Genomic DNA, 20857 nt, shown 5'->3' on the forward strand with positions numbered 1-20857 from the left:
AACAGAAGCTTTTACGAGAAATGTAAATTTTATCACTTCAGACAATCTGATTTTCAATTACATGAATAGTAGTTTAATAATCAAAACAATTCCGTATTTGATGTGAAGAATACCGTTAATGGTGAATGTATTTATTTGGTAAAGATATTTAAATTGGAATTTGTGAAAAGTAGATCCTAGTAATTTTTAAAGCATGCGATTCTACCAAAAATAAATATGCTTTGTTTCCTAAAATCAAATTACGTAATGGAAATATTATTAGAATATTTACTTTCATGTTTGTGATTTAAGTTGATTTAGATATTAATACTGTAAAGTGCTAAGTACATGAATAGAAATGCACATTGTACTTAATTGGAACGTGCTTCAAGTAAGCTATTAAGCAAAAAACCCAAATAATTACCTGTCATAAATAATGATGCTATCCTAAACTTCAGTCTTTGTTAGATGCCTAAAACTGTATGTTTCGATGTTTGCAAGTTCAGGTGATTAGTTTAAAGCAAAATACTGATAACTATATGTTCTTTTAATTGTACCATACTGGACAGCCAGCTACAATAGGAATTGAAATTTTCTCCCTAACATGTTGTAAAGATAGGTAGCTTTGTACAATTTTGAAAGTATTGGATTTCTTTAAAAAAAAAACGGAACAGACAAACAAAAAAATCACCACACCCCCAAAAAACCCTAGAACATGCAGACTGACAACCATTTAAAATCATGTATTTTTTTAAATCACCAAAGCCTCAAAATGACAATGGTATACGGTACAGAAAGAAACCTTTTGAAAAAAAGAAAAAAAAAAAAACAGATCTTCATTCAATTCTTATTTTGCAACATCTTTGCTAAATTTTAGTATTATTAATAATAATAATCATATTATTTCAAACATTTACTATGGTCTTGAGCATCATATAACACTTGAGTTCTACCTTTAGAAACAAAAAGTTGATGCTTCCTGCAGGTATTAGTATATGGAAAGAGTATCAATTGCTTCGTTTAAGGAAGTATTTTGTTATGAGTATCATATTTTTGATTACTTCCTGTTTTCAAGTATATCAGTCCTCACAGTTCTTCCGTGAGTTAGGGGAAGCAGAAGTGATGAGGAGCTGAGGCAGACATCTCCACACAAGTATCAAAGTGGCCAGTATAGCACATAAGTGGGATTTAGATGCCAGAATTCAAAATTATAAAACTCCATTCTTTGACATTCCTAATTACTTTATATGCCTCTGTTTTCAGGACTGAATTCTTCAGGTGGTTTAAGTTCTCTTTCCCAGGAATGATCTTGATACTTTTTCAAAAGTTTGTTAGCGGTGAAACATGTTTTATAAAGTGCCTAGTGCTTAAGCCACTAATGAGGGATGTGGAGCTTCTAGGTTCGCTTTCCTCCTCCCCTCTGGCTCTCAGAGCAGAAGCAGGGGGTGGGCTCCAGGCTGAGAGCTGGTCTGGAGCCTGTCTGGTGCCTGAGTGCTCTCATCACCTCAGCAAGCTTTTGCCTCAAAATGGAACAGTCACTTCAGGGTTCAACAGTGGGCTGATGACCGAGAGAGAAGAATACTTTCGTCTAAAATGTTGGAGATCTGGATTCAGTTCCCTCTTTTGTCTACAAGGATTCAAATTTCCTTCCCTAACCTCTCAGTTGTATTGATATTGAAATAAAGAAAGTAATATGCAAAAAAGTTTTCTAAGAGATTAGTGGTATAACATTAACATTTAAAATTTGAGAGAGACATTTTGACAAGTAACATGCTGTGAATCAGATTTTTGTTGCTGAAGGATTGTCAGCGAGGTTTCATCTTTCCTGTGTATATTTTGAAAAGCCAAGAGAATCAGATGTTCTTGTTTCATAAGCTGACAGAGGCATGATTTTAACCTGTGCAGTGAGGAAAACTCCCCTCAGAGCATGGCCACCTTATTCTCTGTGATTAACTCCAGTTGGCTGAAGAGCAGAATTTATAAGAACAACTTCAGGGTATAGAAAAATAACAGTAGGAGATGAATATGTAAGTAACAAATATCTTGTTTCCATGGAATTATAGTGAAGGAAGACAAATAAATACATTTCACATATATTATCATTGTTGCAAATAGAGGATTCTCTATGTTGTCAGCAGAGAAAAAGATTACTGAAAATGCTTCTTAGTGGTTCGGGTCTGACATCATGGCTTTATATGTGTTCATTTCCCTTTGCACTAGGAAAAAAAGTGTTCTTCTCTTGATTGCTGACGTTTGTACAATAGGAACATGTGAAATAGAAATACCACATAATGGGAATGTTTTTATTATGTATTTAATAAAAAGTTATGTTTCTTCCCTAGATAATATATTCATAGACATCAAGGACAATAGTTTGGAAAATTAGTAATTAAATTTTTGTAGAATATAACATATTACTCTTATAATCCAGTGAAAAGCAGTGATTCTTGTAAGTGTTGATCAAGTAAAATCCACCTAACTTTGTAATAAAGTACTGTCCTGTGGTGTATATGGGAAAGGTTTAGGTCCTTTGCGCAAAGCTCTGTTATAAAATTGAAAAGCTGAAAATTTGTAATTTACTGCAGTAAGACAGACCTTTGAACCAAATATTTGGAATAGACTTTACCTAAATTGTTTTGCTTGTTTTTACTGTTAATAACATACATTTGTTATGGCTAAATTGACAAAAAGTAGGTTAGAGATTTAGCGTTAATATCCTGGAGACAGCCTCAAGAGACAGCTCCTTGCACTGTGGCCAGATTATCAATACCTTGACAGTTAATCTAAGTTCTTAAGTACCTGCAGTTAAGATTTTACAACAGTTCTTACTAGGTTGTGCTGGTGCTTCACTGACCTTGAAAGGCTTTTTCTATTATGGAACCTTAGTCCTGTTTTTCCCCTGCATATTAAAATATACACAGAGTTTATAGAGGAAGAGAGGGAACAGTTATAAAAATAAACTTGACACAGATTACTTCAAACAAATAGTAACTTTTGGTCTAAATATTACGTTTCCCACAGTGAAACTACAGTATCAAAGTGGTCTACAGATAGATTGAATGCAGATTTGTATGGAGGTGAAAAGCATCTGGTAGCACTGTAATGTTGTAATGAGATGAAAGCTTCGTTGTAACTAAGTTTATATTCATGTTATACCAATTAGCAATTTCAGTGTTAATATTTCACAATTTGGCACGTGATCATGAAGCTTATATTTTGAGCAGGTAAAAATGTAACTTCTTGTCTTGCTTTTTTCTTGGTGAGTTTGTTAGCACTCTTCCTGAATTTTGACTATGTAAACAGAAACTTCTAAACTGCATAATGTCTGCACCACCAGACGTGATTATCACAGAATACCTACTTAAAACGATGAATGGATTTCCACAATGTGAACAATAAACTCTGTGCTGGAGAAAATGCTTTCAAGAAGGCATCTAATAATACTCAGTATCCCTGATTTTAACTCTGTCCTGCAATGGAAAGTCTTTCTTCAGTTGTTGATCTGAGCTCTGTTGATCTCAGCTGTGTCTTTACCTTCCCTGATTCCTGTTTCTTCTTCTCTTCCTGGTAGGATCTTTCTGTTTTCTTTCAGAAGAAAACTGACAAAATACAACTTCACCTGCCTCTTTTTCTCATGTCTTTTACCTACGTGCCCCCTTATCCCTTATCATAGACACAGAAATTATATGTTTCTTGTCCTTTATCCCTGTTTTTACCTAGTAACATCAGTCTGTCTTCTAATGTGCTTCACACCTCATTGTTTCTTTTTTCTTCTGAAGATCTCACTTTCTTTTATATTAGGATTTTCCAGATCATAACTGAAAAGCAGGGTCTTTTTAAAAATACCTTTGGGTCAGCTTGAAACAAAATGGGTTTGAATCTTTTTTTTTTACATGAAATGGAAAACAAAATATTGTTTAGATTGTTTCTTCGGTGAATTTAGTTGTTTCATTTGAATGTCTTTAAACTTGTGTCACCACAACGTTTTGTAGGAAGAAACTTACTAAGTTTATTATAGACTAAGGATTAAACAACATACTTTTGTTTGTTTCAAACCTGCTACCTGTCTCAGAAGTCAAAATATTTTGTTTTAGAAAATATTGTAGCAAAACATTTATGTTAGACCTTCTCTCCAGATTTTCATCAAGGCTATACCTACCAATTCTTTCTGTGCAACAGTTCTAAGGTACAGGCACTTGGTTGCATTTTCATCCACTTACAGATCTGAAACATCACCTAGGTCTTCTCTTCCCACCGTTCAGCTCGTGACATCCTTTTCTCTGGCCTTGGCAAATGCACTCTTGTCCTTCTCACATCCACTCAGGATTCTGTTGTAAAGGAATGATATTTCTAGCCAATCCTTATGTAACTTTGTAATATCACACTTGTTTCGTTTTTCAGTCATTTTCCCCCTTCTCTATTATATCACACAGAAGCCACTTGTCTTCCCTTTCAAAGTACTTCAGGACTCATTCCCACTCAGTCATCACTTATTTACTATTTCTAGCATTCTAAACATTATTCTGATACCCATTGTAATCAGTTAAACTGTCATAAACTGATTCAGACTGAGTCCTTATTAGAACATCAGTAAACTGCACAAATAAGTCACAAATAGGAAGAAGTTCTATCATCAGCTTCTCTCAGTACAGATGTCAAAGCCCTTTGAGCGTTTGAGGGGGACTGTTACCCAGCTGCTCGCTTTGTGTTATGTCTTTTTTGTGGACTTGCAGCATGATCACGATCAAATTTGAGGCCTAAGCTTTGAACAGTGTCAGGTTGACTGTGGTTAAATTCCTGGACCAATAAAATAATAAGATGAATAAGCACTATAGGGATAATGTGTTACAATTTTAAAAGACCAGAAAACTTAAGTATTACCTAGTAGTTTTGATAGGCTGAGGCTTTCAGGTGTGCAGTATATAATGTGCCTGCTGAATCAAGCCATCTTTCTTTTAAACTTTCCATTTTGTATTGTACTGTTTAAGTTAGGAATCAAAAGTTTTCTCATTTACAAGTGCCAAGAACCGGAGAATAAATGTACACTTGTAATTCATTTTCAGCAATTTACAATTTGCAACTCATTTGAATTTTATTCTTGGAATTGAATAAAGAACTTTTGGAGAAATAACCAAAGATTTAAAATTCAAAATTTGCAGCTTAGAGGATGGAAATCAGAGAATTTTGTTGAGGTCCTTTAGTAGTAAGAGTATATTTGCTATCAACAGTGAATTTTTATTAGTGAGGACTGGATTGCTGCTTGAAGCTTCTGTCAGACTTCGTGGAAATCTTCTTTAAAAAGGACTAGTTAAAATGTCAATACAAAAGTTATTATTGTAGGTGTAGGTTCATAATTTCTTCTTGTAGCTATCACCTCTATAATTTGAGATTCTGTAATGTATTTGAGTTTTATCTGTCAGATGAAGTTACTTGCTTAACTTTTATCTTGATGAGGATTTGAGCTATTTAGGTTTTAGGACTGATCTCTTGCCCATATCAGCTGTTGCTGGAAATGATAGCGACATTTGGAATCTGGAAGAGTCAGCTTCACAAAATCATCCTGACTCCGTAAGAGTGCTGCCAGATTCCCAAATGAGTCAAGCCATAGTTGAAAAAATCTGTGGATCCAATTTACGTTTTATCTGAGAGAATCATAAAGCGATGTATTGATAATTCAAAAGTCTCTTCTTGGCCACCAAGCAAATTGCTGTGCCATTGGCTAGATTGCGTCCAGTTTCTTCTTTTCAGTGATATAACTCTATGTGCTAGTGCATGAAAGTAAGAAATGAAACAACTATGGCATGATTAGCATGGCAGCATAAAGAATTATTTTTGTTTTCTTTTTTTAAGGCCAGTAATGAGGGGTTAAAATGATAAAAGTTAATATTAGAAGCTCCCATCAAAGATATGACGTGGTGAGAATGCATAAGAGATCCGAATTTTTGGAAGCTTGTGGGGTGGAAATTAAAGCATCACCTGCTGCGCCTTAGGACGGCATTCTAAGACCCAAGACAAAGGGTCTATTGCAATTCTGTGTCCCTGGATCAATTAAATTCCTTGTAAGCTAATTTATTCTAGACAGAGTGCATTTTTGTACTTGCACGTGTTCTGTTATTTTGCTACTTGTAAATTGTCAGTCTAGAGAATAACCTTTACAAAAGGTGAATAAGAATTTCCTGTGTTTTATTATCTTCAGAGTTCCACTAGTGTTTTCCATTTTTGGAAAGTAAAAGATCCAAGGTTGAATGTTCTCCAGGATGCTGACAAATTATGTTACAGGTCTTTTCTTAGCAGTTGAAATAAATAGGGACCGTAAAGGCTGCTCTTCATCTTCTGCTGTTATTTCTCCTGAATTATGAAGCAACAGAAACACAAGAATTATTTTAATTCCAGACCACTTTAGTCTTTGTTACCTCTAACATCTGGGAACTGAGTATGTATCAAGGAGTTACATTTCTTATACAGTGATTGAATGGAATTTCTGTTATTGTCAGTATGTTGCTTTCCTAATTTTCTATGCATTATTCTAAATATGGAGTTCCCAGTAACATCGTTGCATAAAATGCATAGAACTTTTTATGTGTTTTATAGGGTTGTGACTCTCAAATGAGCATGTCAGAAGTGTCCTGCAGTGAAAGTACCTCCTCTTGTCAGTCTCTGGTACATGGCTCAGCTCCAGAAATCCTCATCGGCCTCCTTTATAACGCTACAACTGGAAGATTATCAGCAGAAGTGATAAAAGGCAGCCACTTCAAAAACTTGGCAGCGAACAGACCACCCAGTGAGTGAAAATCTTTTTTGATCGTAATGCTTCTGTACTGGTGGGGCTCTCAGTAGCAAGGACTTCAATCCTATCATTTAGTCTTACCCAATCAAAATGAAATAGAGCAATCATCAACTAATCTGTTTCATGTTTTATATTTCTAGTCAGTTGGGAAATAGCAAAAATCTAAAATTCAAAATATTAATTGTGAGTTGACAAGACTGTTTTAATTTTTCATGATGACTGACTAATAAATTACCTTTATCATAATGATTAATTGCTAAATTACTAATGCCTCACATCATAGGCCAAGAATAAAAAGTTCGTGTTTAAAGAGAAAGTACATGCCAGATAATATTAATACAAACACTCTGAACAGTCATTGCTGTTCCTAGGGGGGTTGATACCATAGTCTTTAATTGCTTATGTGCCTGTGTATCTGTGGTAGCAATATATATAGCTTGGGAATGTCAGTGAAGACAACGGAGAAACACATTGAGACCTTTGGCATGTGTACTGTGCAGAAGGAATGTTCATCTTCAGAAAGGACTTGAACTATGTGTTCAAGCATTTGTTCAAAAATACATTTGTCTGAAATATCTGTGAACTTTATATTCTTTTAAATTGGAGCCAGATGGAATGTCACACACACAGAATGTTTTTACTGTCTCTAATTCTATGGTATAGCTTGAGAAAGTTCAGTAACAAACTTTTAAAAAAAATATTTTTTATTGTTTTTTAAATGATGAGTCTGATGTACCTAAGTTATAGCCAGACATACCTACCTGATCGTCTTGATTTTTTCTGGAGGCTCAGGTTTTAGCCCCTCTTTCTGCTTCCTAATCCCTGGATTTGTATGGCACTAGCAGATTATCTGACACTGATAGATTATGTAGCAGGCTGCCAACATTTTATAAGTGGTTTGCACATCTCACTTTGTCTTCAGAGTTTAGAAAGTAAGCCAAACAACTTGAGACTGATGCTCTCCTCTTTCTTTCTTGAACCATGTTTTATTCCATTCGTTAATTACATTTGGCTCAACCTTATTCTGCTTTGCTTTCTCTATACTTTTCACACTGATGGAGCCAGACTTGGTTAACCTGGTCAGAGGAAGAAGGCAAAAGAAGACTCTCTAATACTTTTATATAATTAGGTAGCTGCCCTGGAGTCGTCTATTTGGAGGCAAAGCATAGAAATAGATGTGGGAAGCCAGGAATGCCTGAGGACGCTGGGGTGGGGGAGGGAATGAATGGGAGAGAAGACCTGGAGAGAAGGGACCATGTGTTCCCTTAAAGCAAACAAACAGTAGGTGGCTTATGCTTATCTTTCTGGAATTTCTAGATGAAGCCAAGTTTTTCTTAATATTTAGAATATGCATGTTAGATGGGGGTTCAGTACTTGTTTTGAAGACAGATATGTTCATTCCCTGGTATATTAATTCCCAAAATGTGCTCAGTGGGTCCATGCTGTCTAGGTGAAAGCTTTGTGTATCACTGGGGTCAAAAATCTGTTTCAGATTGCAAGAAAGCAGCATACAACATGGCACATAGCCTTATAATACCATGTTCTGTCTAACCTTCTTGGAGGGGAGATCCTTGTGTGTTACCTTTTGTCATCCCCTGTGAAGGACAGGGGAAAGTTTTGATGTTCTTGATAGTAATAGTCTGGTTCTGTTTAGGCAAATGTGGATTTGGAGTTCTGTTGTTTCTAGAAAGCTGGAAATTTAGGCACTTTCTGGGTCTGGTAAGACCATGCACAGAATATTGTGGTATCTGAATTTCTCCTGTGGGCTGTTTTGTGCCATCCCCTTCCCTTTGCCACTGGCAGTGATAGCACCTTCACTTAAACTCCTGCACCCAGGTGCATAGCACTTCCATTTCCTAACTCCCTGTCACGAGCATTGTGGACACGTACCAGCCACTCTCTGTGCCATCATTTCCACAGAATGAAAACTAAGGTCCGTAGGGTTGGTGATGAAATGCTCTGATCAGATTTGTTGTTTGGATTAGCAGTGGTCCAAAGACCTGAGAAGTGCTGCAAAGAACATACACAGGTCAGTTCTCATTCAGGTGTTGAGAAGCTGTGATAGAAAGGGAAGCAATTATTCTTTCCCACATGCGATCCTTTCTGTAGTCTGGGGGCTATGAGCCTATGCATTTTTTGTGAAATGCTTCTGCAGCAAATATGGACTGAGTCCTATATTACTACTTCTTGGTAGTATATACCCCTCTGCTTCATATTTATAAGTTATATAGTAACCCATTTAGCAACTGACTACAGGCAAATAGGTCAAATCTTGTAGACAATAACAGCTGATGTTAGAATGTGTCTTCGTTTCTCTGTGTGACAGTTAATATTTTGTCTGAGATCAAGAAGCTTTTTGGTATCCTTTAAAATTTTGTTGAAACGGGGTATGAGCTTTTGCATATTAAATGCATGTGTGTGTATGCATGCAAACACACATTAAATCCATAACACATGGATTTTAACAAGTGAGATCTTTACATTTTAAATAGAGACCCATAGTTGAATTTCAGGTGTAACCATCTATTACAGAGTTTAGATCAGTCATTCTCATGCCCAAGTCCATCACTACTCTGGAACTAAAGTATTACAATCAAATGTCTGTAACTGTAGAAGCTAAGGGCAAAACCTGCTTAGTTTTCATTTCAGTGATTTTTCATTTTATTGCTTTTAATATATGAAGTATAATACTGTGTGCAGTTTCTCGTAATATGCTGGAATTTGCATGAAAAAGCATAAGGTTTGATAAAAAGGATACAGTGATTTTTACCTAGTCTTCTAGAACCTTATCGTTTGCATGATTCTTTCTATGTTGAGTGTGCTTTAGAACCCAGTAGCTATTAGTGCGAAGATAACCTGTTATGTAAGCGGTGTAATTTTTGTTAGAGATTACACAAAAACTGCACAAAATTTTCATTTCATTAAATTTTACCCAACAGTCCTTTCGTTCAATCCTTTTTCTGATCTATGCTGCTAAGGTTTTGTGTTCTTCCACTCCAGTGAATAGTGTTTCCTCTGAAACTTTAACCTTTGATCCTCTCTCACCCAACTATTGACATCTGGTCATTATTTCTTTTACTGCTTTCCACCCCCTGTTGTCAGACGGACTGTTCTGTTGTCTAAAACACTTGATAGGTGGACAGGTTTATATAATCCGAGGTGAGTTCCTGTAGAAACTAATTGGATGTTGTCTTTTTCATGCAAAAGTAAACTCGCCAGCAGTAAAGCTATCCACGGCTGCCTACCATATTGGTTTATAAAAGTACATATTTATTATTTGTGGCACTCTCTAATGCAAAAGTTGCATTTATCTCTGATTATGGATGTTGGGATTTCAGTGTACCTGCAAAGGGAAAATATTCAGTATGTTTCTTTTTACATAAATTCAAATCTTTTAATAATATTATTCATTAACATGAAAATGACAGGAATAAAGAATGAAAAAACATTGTTTTATGCAGTTTCATATATCTTAAAGTCAGTTACAACTTCATGAAATGCGCATCCTTCCGTAGGAGCATGGCTTGGTGCATCTAGTCAAATGAAAATAGAGCTTTAAAAATAAAGGTTTATATGCAAATACTACCACACAATGTGTGCTAACCTCATTTACTTACATCAGCTTCTTAAATGTATTTCCTAAGAGCACTGTACAAGCTATATTTTAAAATATATTGAATTATGCAAAAACTTACTTTTCTTTAAAGATGTATTAAATGTATTCCTTCATGAATCTAGGAATTAAGAGGGTTTTTGTATTGTATAAATATCCACCTTGAATGCACTTTGCTACATTTTTGTCTTCAAAATAAAGAAAATTGAAAAGCCTAAAGTGAGAACCACATCCATGCAGAGATTATTCTTAAGCATTTCATTCTGGCTGTTTTGATATCATCACTGCATATGAACGTTATTTTTTTTTCTCTTCATTAGTTGCCTTCATTCTACTTTGTTTATTCTCTGAAAATTCAGTGGTATGCTTTACAGTGTTGTGGCTAGTTGGAGCTTGCTAAGTGTTAATGCAATTTAAGTTTGTTTAGAACAAATAAGGGGGGTCAACGGGAAGAGGATTATGAGGTATACCTTCAACTTAACCTATTTACATAGTACTGAAGCTAGTTAATTTGTTACTGTGTTTGTAATATTTTGCTTACTTGTCATCTTTCCATGTGGCTGAACTAAGCTGTGTTCAGTCAGCCTGGTATACACCATATCCTTGTGTCTTGTAAATAGCTCATTCTCAAGACCTTTTGTTCTAAGATATCTGACATTCCAAAATATGATTTATTTTGTAGATACATATGTGAAGTTAACACTGCTGAACTCGATGGGGCAAGAGATGTCCAAATGCAAAACTTCAATCCGCCGAGGACAGCCAAATCCAGTCTACAAAGAAACCTTCGTTTTCCAAGTGGCACTGTTTCAGCTTTCAGATGTGACGCTCATACTGTCCGTATATAACAAGCGCAGCATGAAACGCAAAGAGATGATAGGGTGGATTTCCTTAGGTCTCAACAGCTCAGGAGAAGATGAGCTGAATCACTGGACTGAAATGAAAGAATCTAAAGGACAGCAAGTATGTAGATGGCATACTTTGCTAGAGTCGTAATGAACGGTACAAAGTGGAGTTTAAGGAGTTTAAGGGAGTTTGGTCTCTCAAGAAGATAGTCAGCCCCGGTCACAATCAACAGATTTGTTCTGGAAGTAAAAAATGAAAATTGAGGTCAACATTCCATCGTAAAGAATGCACAACATGCAAAATGGCGGGATTTAATATATAATCTTCAGTTAGTATCAGACACTTCCTTGGTGTCAGAGAAGCCTTGCTGTACACAGATACGTTAGTGGTCCCTTCCCCATCCCCCTGATGCTGTATTTGTTTGGGTTTGTTCTGTGATTTTCAATTCAGAAACATTTTATGTAAGGTTCTCCAAACTACTGTAAGCTCCTCCTTGTGTACTTTTTGTATGGCTCTAATACTGTAGCTTCTGACCTGCCTGCATTCAGATTAAAGGTCAATAATTTGCACTTTGAGAAAAAGTTAATGATCTGTAGAGCAAAAAAACCCACCAACCCACCAGTGAAGAGAAGAACACTTAGTAATATAGCAAATATGAATATGCTGTTGTTTTACACTGAGTTTCTTTCCAGGACCTTAGTACAAGTAAGTTTTCATTTTTTGATATGCAGTTGGTTTGAAAAATACTAGCATTTGGGCATCAGGTGAACCTTGACATCAAACTAATGTTTCTTCAATCTGTGACAGGAACGAGCTCTATATATGGCATAAATTGGGTTTTTCCCTCTTGCCTGTACTTCTGCCTAATCCAAAGAGACCAGATCATAAGTTTGGTCCCTTCCAAATCTCCTTAGACAGGTTGTACTGTAAAACTATGTAACTTTCTGTTGAAAGCACTGCCTGTATTCATGTATTCCAATGTAGGAAGCTCATAGAGCACGACTTAACTAAAATATATTTTCGTTAAACAAATTGATACAGATTTCTTTAAAATGCCAGTAGCTGTAAGTTAGGTTGAAACACTGTGAAGGAAGCGGCACCAGTTGAACTACTCTGAATGAATGCAAAATACTGTGACTGCAGTTGAAACTGGTATCCATTTGAGTCTCTTCTAAGCTGTTTTAGAGATTACCATATGCTGTTTGTTGGAAGTAGAGATAGACCAGGAGTTTTTAGCTTTCTTCTTGAAGAAGAGAACATCAGTAAGTTATTTTTCTAGTGATTTGCCAGTAATTGAATGAATGTTCGCACCCAAAATAGAAGTTTGCTTTGCTTATGTTCAGGTTGGGAAACACAGCTTTCTAACGACACAATTAAGAAGCCACGGTATCCGAGGAAAGTTTGCCATCAGATACATACTCATGGCTTCCACTGAAAGTGCTTCTGAGATTCCTATTTGTCCCAAATACGTTAACTGGAATCACACTAATTTACTGACCGCTGAATCTAGTTCATATTACTGAAATTGTGGATTATTAAGTAAACATTTTTAAAATGCTTCCCAAATCAAATATTCTTTTTGCCTGTAATTGTAAGTTTCATTTACTTTTAATTGTTATTGTATGGAAAGCAAGTGATTTTTTTTCTTATAGGTGATGGTGTTGTCTTACAAATATGAGACCTCACTGACTGTTGTAGCACTTGGTGGGTAGAAGAGTGAAGTTTTGGATTTTGTTGAGAGAATTGGTGGTAGCCTAGAGTGTTCTCATTAGGACAAATGTTTTTCTCTCGAATTTCTTTATAATACCTTTGAACAATCATAGCTTTAGGGTATACAAACAGTCAAGTACAGTAAGACTGGAGACAGTGAGTATGCTGTAATAAAGATATTTCACATGGTTCTCAAATTCTCACACTACTTAACAATTTCATTAAGTCCTTTTTAAAGGATATTGTAATTCCATTTCTTGGTTTATTTGGTGCCTTTTCAGGGGTTTATTTGCAGAGCCAGGCTTTCAGATTTTACTGATTTAAAAATTAAAACATTATTACAGGCCTTTTTTTTTCTGGTATTGCGCTGCTGCTTCACTTACAGAAGCTTTATTTACTAAATACAAATAATGCAAAAACTTTCTTTAAACAGGAGTGGTCTTGCAGTAATACAAGTTGTCTCTTTCCATCCTATTTGTTGCTCAGTTTGTGAAATGTAATGTTGAGTGTAGAATTTAATAAAAAATCAACATTAATTTTATATGCATAAGGCAGATGCTCAGATTTTCCCAAACCTTTCAGTTTTCCATACAGTAGAAGCATTGGTTTGGAAGCTGATCAAAAGCAAATTTTCAGTGACCATGGAAGTAGTTTTACTCATTCTGTTTGTGAATATTTGGATGCTCTTTCCTAAAGCTGAAAGTTGTCTCTGGATGGTTGTCTCTTGGTACAGGTTTTGCTTTATAAAATAATGCACAGTATTTAACAGCAAGAACTGAGGAAATTAATTCCAGTGGAGAATATACTTTACATCACCATTGAGCAGATGAAGAAGTCAGTTGGAAGGTGGAGCAAATAACCTCTTATAGAACTAAAGTGTCATGACTTGGGTTTCTGTTTGTAGGCTGCGTTGCTTCGGTTTTACATCTAACCCTTCAGCTTTCTAAGACACTGAAATCTTAATTTAGACATAGTAGCAATTTATGGTAGTCTGTTGGGCACATTAGGGAAGAGGAAGCTCTAGGTCATGTGACTTTTCCCAAGGTATCTGAGTCCAGTAGGTGCTTCACAGGAAGAGGTTTGGCTTACTTGGACTGACACTGTACAAAGGCTGGGAGCTGAATATATAGAGAATGGAAATGAGTGTTTAATTTTGAGGCAGTGGAACACGGATTTTCGATGCAAAACCAGTCACACCAATAATTGGATTCGCCCTGGGATGTTGATGAATTAGTTACAGTATCAATAGCTGTCGTGTTGGGTTTCTTTCCTAGATCCTGTTCTTACAAGTTGTTTGTCATTTTGTTTTTCTTATGGCTTTATGCAAACCTGCACTTTTGTATTTGAAATCTGCCTTTAGATACTGGGTTTTTTTAAACCCTGCATAAGGGCTTATACATACAGTGTGGTTTTGTGCATTCAGTGGAGCCTTAAGCATGGAACAGAATTTCCAAAGAACAAAGTATCAGAAACAAATTAGAAAGAGGCGTTTGTGTTCTCCGTAGAGTTGTCTGTGCTTTTTTTTCATAGCTTCGTGCTGTTTACCTTTGTTCAAAAGTACAGGAAGTACTTGGAAGAGTTGATCGAATTAATTACTTTCTCTATGCCAGTATACCGCGTAGAGATTTCAATACTTGAACTGAATCTGTTTCCTGACAGTGTAGCCTTAAATAATTATAGAACAGTGACATTCTTACAAATTCTGTTCTTGAAAACACTGCATCCTTTCTGCGCATGATCTGTTTGGTTTAATGTTTAGAACATTTCACACAGGTCTTCTTAAAGTATTGCAAATATGAGAAAAGCTGGTTAGTTCTTTTCTATGGTAACAGCAAGATTGTGAAGGGCAGTACAGGCAAGCATGAAATCACTGTGCAGAAGGAGGAGAGGTTGTACAGCATCTGCAGGACATCTCTGTCTCCTACACAGGTGGAGGCAAGGAGTCAGCAGAGCCATGCTTCTGCTCCCCGTTCAGCCAGGCGGCACGGGGAAGGAGGATGGTGCTGGTAAGATTCAAAGCTCGGTCCCTGTGGTGCTGCTGCCACATGCTCGGGACTTACGACAGCCACATTATAACCACAGTACGAGCTCTGACGGCAAGAGCAGAAGTTAGGCAAAGTCTAAGTTCTGCTACTGGAAAAACAGGACAGAATTTCTAAATCCAACTAAAATCCTCTAACCTCATTAGTAAGTAGATTTCAAAATATGGTGAGCCCTTGGAATAAGTATATGTGCTTTTACTGGAGCTGAACATTGTTTATCTATGAAGAGCATACCTGAGCTGAAAACAGATTTTATGCCGTTTACTGTAGGAGATATTTTCACCTGTAAATTTTTGCAACCATTCCTCACAGCAGATGCAGTGCCAGCATCAGTACCTTCCCATTTTTCACACCTTTGCAGCAATTTTTTTTGTTGTCTAAAATTTGTGTTTGTGTTACTGGTTTATTCTCTCTTCTCCCTAATGACTTGCTCCTGCAAACTTCCCAGTGCTCTGAGAAGCTGTCTGTGGCAGTCATTGGACCTTAGAAGTCAAGGGCGCTCTGCACCTCTTTACAGTGAGGTACTGGTGCAAAATTTCTGTGACCTGTCCAATGCCCTAAGATTCAATGCAAGCCAATAGTTTTAATATGGTGAAGCAGCAGCAGAAGATTTTTTTCTTTGAAGAAGACATTTTAATGTAAGAATTGAATACAGATCACTCTTGCACATACAAGTTCTAACAAAAAGTCTGTTGTAAAATCAGAGAATGGAGTTTTAGGGGAAGCCTTTCGGCCTGAGCAGTTCCAATGTGAAACTAACAGCAGAATGCCCTTTCATTTACCTGAGAGTTGTATTGAGCCCTTTACTTATTCATCGCTTTTCCAGAGGGAAAAAAGCTGTCGTGTTTAAAGCAGTCTTTAAAATTATGGCTTGTCACTTGTAAGGCAGACTGACTTCCTCCTGAAGCTGAATTCTCAGTAAAAGCTAAATATTCGTTTCATTCTCCCAGTGATGTGCATGCCTACTTGGCATTAATATTAATGAGAGGAGCCCATGGGCATCAACAGAAGAGTAGACCTGACCCTGAAAGTGCGAAGGGCAGTAGGATCAGTGGGTTAGAGCAGTGCTACAGCATGGCACCTGCAGTACAACCAAATATGATTTCAATTATGAATGGAAGTAAAAAAGCAAATACCCAGATACTGTCACAAACTTATTATTTAATCATTTCTCTCTTATTTTGTTTCTTTTCCTCAGCTTCTGAAATGTTTTTAAAACTTAATATTATAGATGTTAAAGCAATCCCCAAACATCTTGATCATTTTAACTGGAGACTTCAGCAAAGCGTATTGTTAAACCAAGCCATCAAGAATGTTCTGTATTTTGGTCTGTTTAACTCAACTGCCACATTTTGCAGTGCGTCACAGCTGGATTTCAGACTACTTTGTTCTGATGGTAGTTTTTGACGGGAAAGTCACAGGAGCATTTGCTTGTCAGTGAATCAGCGCCTGCTGAAGAGATGTTGTCTGAGAGCGAGCGCATTAAAAAAAGAGACGGCTTCATACAGTGGTAGCGACAGTTACTCAAATTCCACTCTTGGAGCTGTGCAGCCGTCGGAGGGCTCTACTGAGAGGAACCGTGTCACATGAACTATGGGAGTTTATACATTCAAAGCAGCACAGGTCTGTGTGGGCACTCCATGGCTTCTGACCTCGTGTGTTTTACAGATGTAAGCAGGGTAGACAGTGTTCACTTGCCTAGGGTGAGTACAGTGAGTACCAGCTGGCCTGCAGTGACATGGATTAGTTTAGCCTTAAGAACTTCTCACTGCCCCTCCTTAAGTTCAAGCAGGGTTTCTTCCTTTCTGCAGACTGCAGACATCTTATGCACCCAATGTATCTGCTTATGTTATGCCTACCTGAATATGGCACAATTATATTAATGCTAGCAAGCTTAGTTCATATGTAATATGGTGTGACTGAATTAATAAATTGGTCTGATACATGCTGGATCAGGTTTTGCTGTGCAGGCTTATGCTGGTATAATATAGAAATAAGGTTCTTATGCAGAGGAATGTGCCAGGGCTCAGGAAAGTGGGTAGTATTGCTCCTGTAGGAATGAAGACCAGGAAACAGCTATGCCCAGAACGTGGCAAGGCCAGCCTAGTAGCAAGAAGAGTTCATCCACTTCGTTGGAAGCATCTCCTGGTAGAGCTGGTATAAAGCCTCCAAAAGCTGCCTGTCTCTGAGGTCCCTGTTCGGGAGAGCAGAAGCAGTAATACCGTACCACTGAAGGAATACCTCATGGACATTCAGGGATGTAATTAATGTCATCCTTATTCCTCTTATATCTGAGGACAGAAGTCTTGCCCATTGTATCAAGTTAATTTTTTTGTGGTCTTTTGCAAATCCTATGGACACTCACTGTGTGCCAGGGGTCTGAAGTGGATTGCTTTATAACTTTTGGTTCATTTCCAAAGCGCGAGTTTGAATGAATTTACATAATTAACTAGAAGCATTATCACAGCTTTGAGATGTAGTCTCTAGTCCATAGCGCAAGCAAGGAGCAGGGCTTTGAGTAAGTTTTGATAGTAAATTTTGCAAATGGCTTCTTATGACGTTTTAAGAAAATTTCTAAGCAGTTGAATGTATTAGGGAACATTTACAAAAAAAGGAGATAGAGCAATGATCTTTTCTTACAGTACAGCTAGTTTGCTCTCCTTTCCAGTAAACCACAAGGTTCATTAGTGCTCAGTACTGTTTCGTTTACAGTAACTGTTTTTAATGTGATTTTCATGACAAAGTGTAATTAGTGAAACCTTTTATTCAATTTTTCCATTTCTTTGCTTTTTTAAAGGAGAGATTTCTCCTTAGATAGTATATATACTTTCTTACAGAGCTTTCTTACCTATTTTTATATAAGATGATTTAACAATGTAAAATTAAATGCTCTATGAGCAAGCTATATCACTGTTACACAATCTGAAGTGCTAATATAATGACTAAGGGCCTGAACCCACTGCCTTCTACCCAGGTCCTGGTTTAACCACACATCTTTCATGTTGTGTAGTACCTTTCCCTATAAGCAGTCCCATCTACTTCTCCGGGATGACTCCCGAGAAAGGCACTATTAACATGAACAACAGTGGTAAAACTGAGCCTCCTCTCCATTCTTAGTGGGACATCTGTCATGAGTAAAGGCTGCTGGCTCTGTCCCAAAAGTATAGTTATAGATTATAGTTCCCTTGGTCTTCAGTAATTTCAAACTTGTTTTCTGGTGACTATAAGCTAATAACTGATGTTAGTGAATACAAATACTGAATTGTGCTGTTATCAGCAAGATTATTAAAATGTGTTTCACATTTCACATTTTAATTCATTCATTGGGATATAAGGAATTGGGTTTGTGAAGCAGCATATTGCATAGAGATAGCACACATTCGCTGCATTTTTAAAAAGTGTATGAAATATACAGTATGTAGCATTTTCTTGCATACTTTTATACTGCCTGTATGCCACCGATGCACTCGGTGCCTTTTTTCTTCTGTATAAAACTAATACGTAGAGAAACTAAAGTTACGGTGTGTAAGCAATGTCACTACAACTGAAGAGATGTCTTAACCTGATTATTCCTATAGTACAGGAGGTTTCAAATGGCAGTTCAGTTTAACACAATGCATTTCTCTGAATTTTAAGTTTTCCGCTTTCCTTTCTTGCCCCCCTTTCCAAGAAACTTCCTCATAGGACTGTTTATTTGTAGTTGATTCCTGTGTCTGATGCAAGTCACGTGGTGTTAACCAAAGAACCAAGTCTGTTTCTAATTGTTTGGACAAGTAACGCTTGGACTTGCTATTACTTAAAAACAGAAATGATATAATGGATCTCTTTAAACAAATATAAAAGAGGCTTCTGTAAATGTGACTCACAGCTGAGAATTCAAGATACCTCTTTTCTGACTGGTTGTGCATTATTGTATCAGTAGCAAAGTGTTTGAGTTGTATTCCTTTGTGCATTTGAATCAAAATCCCATCACAAGCAAAAATAGAAGCAAGTCAAATTAGCTTGTTTTACCCATTTTATACCTATATCTGAAGTGTGCAACTTTGAGAACAGATTTGGGTTTTCTGTGTCTGAAGTCCTGATATTATATAACTGTCTAGTGTATGCTGGTCTTACAGAAACAGAGTCATGCTGCATTGTATGTACATTTCCCACCAGTGCCCCTTCATTGTGTAGTTTGTGTATAATATAACACAACACAGTTTTCAACTACTGTTTCAACTTGAAATTCCTTAAATTTCAGTGCATGTGTAGCCTTAAACATTTAAGACACCAAGCACAGTTTTAATGGGAATAGGTTATATTTGCAAGTCCCGTTTGGCACAGAAGTCAGAGAATTATTTTTATATATCAGTCAAAGATTGCAGAAAATGAGTATATTACAGTCATGTTATCAACCATGCTCCTAATTACATGCATTTTAAAAAAAGGTATTTTTGCTCAAGTTTTTAGAGGTGAAATATCAGTGCTCATTAGCGCTCATTTCCTTTCTTGAATTTGCTTATTTTGTTTTCATACTTTCATTTCTGTGCAGAACCTTGGAGCCCCTAACTAATGTCCGTGATTGAATTCACCCCTATTTTCAGAATTCCTCGAGCTTTTCTTTTCTGCTATGTTTTTAAGTTGAATAAGCATTAATAAATATTGTCTAAAATGTCTCTTTTTTACATTTTGGCAGTAACCTAATTAGAGCAAATGACTGTTTGCACCTGTTTGTGCAGCTTGTTAAAGTCTTAGGACTTTCTTTGAAACCGTCACTATAATCCAGATGAAGACATACGTTTCATGGCATTTTGGTCCACAGCAGGTGAGAACAGGAGTTCTGGCGATGAGTGTGCAGATTTGCATATCGGGTGTCAGGCTGTAAATCCCCAGAGGGATTTATAATTAAGAGTCACATTGTATTTACAGTATCTCCAGTTACGTGTTGTCAGATATTTGTTGTTTTCTTTATTATGACCTAGCAAAAAACTGCTTTTATCATTTTTGTGCTGCTGTATATTAATCTTGAGGGTTTCCAGTGTGTGAGATTAATTTAATGTTGTCAGTTCTCTTTTTGTAAAAAAAGCTGGACTTTCAGCACACGCATACCATTACTATTCTGATTTTGGGAAGAGGCAGAATGCCACCAGCTGTTTTTAGTTATATTTACCTGTACAGCACAGGTAACTTTAATCCCATGTTAGTTTGATTAAAACATGCTATAGTATATTCTCAAACCGTGGATCTGTCACAGCATCAAAAATAGTCATTTTGTATATCTGAGGCTTTGCAGTTGTGGATTTGTATTTTGTTTGCTCTCACTATTTGTATTTATTACCTCTGTGAAATATATTTTTGTCAATTTGAGGACTGGAATGGGTTATCCTTTGGTTATTTCAAAGTATTTTCTGTACGTAGAATCAGCTTTTTGCATGTGAACTTAATTGCTGGAAAGTATTTGAAAAAAGGAAAAATCACTTAAAACCAGTTGTTGTCACTTTCCTTTGGAATTCATTAGATTGTAAGTAAATGTAATTGACTTCACTGTTCAGAAGAGAGTACTGCTTGGTCAACCATTTGAACTGCTGTCTGCATTAAAGAGAAGAAAAACTTCTTTAATTTTGGCAGGCTAACTAATCGTAGCCCTTACACAGGGCTCTGTTTCCAAATCTCATAAGTTTCCCCAATTCCCTTTCTGTTCCTCACAGTCTTTGCTGATGTCTTGAATCTTCTACTTAGAGAATTTTAAATTAACCAGTGTGATAACGTTCTGACAAATATGATGTGTATACTGGCAAATAAAGACACGCTCAGGTGATCATGCTGATTGACTTTATACAGTTTTCTTCTGGGGTCATCTGGGATTCCCTCTGTTTCTTTGTCCCGCATGTATTTCTC

At 36.6% G+C, this 20857-nt stretch overlaps 1 protein-coding gene across 3 annotated transcripts in view; it reads left to right on the forward strand.

Moving 5' to 3' along the window:
* SYT14 (synaptotagmin 14) overlaps nucleotides 1-20763 on the forward strand; it is a 96595-nt gene extending 75832 nt beyond the window's left edge. For 2 of the 3 annotated variants that reach the window (XM_075412931.1, XM_075412929.1), the window contains 2 exons: nucleotides 6571-6760; nucleotides 11062-20763. In XM_075412931.1, coding sequence (XP_075269046.1) covers nucleotides 6571-6760; nucleotides 11062-11375 — 504 coding nt within the window. In that variant the 3' untranslated portion in view covers nucleotides 11376-20763. Of the gene's footprint in view, nucleotides 1-6570; nucleotides 6761-9868; nucleotides 9926-11061 lie in introns of all 3 variants that reach the window. The other variant, XM_075412930.1, reaches the window with a different exon arrangement.
* Nucleotides 20764-20857: the final 94 nt, after the last annotated feature.

Source organism: Opisthocomus hoazin, chromosome 2 (genome assembly GCF_030867145.1).
Source record: "Opisthocomus hoazin isolate bOpiHoa1 chromosome 2, bOpiHoa1.hap1, whole genome shotgun sequence".
Taxonomy (NCBI): domain Eukaryota; kingdom Metazoa; phylum Chordata; class Aves; order Opisthocomiformes; family Opisthocomidae; genus Opisthocomus; species Opisthocomus hoazin.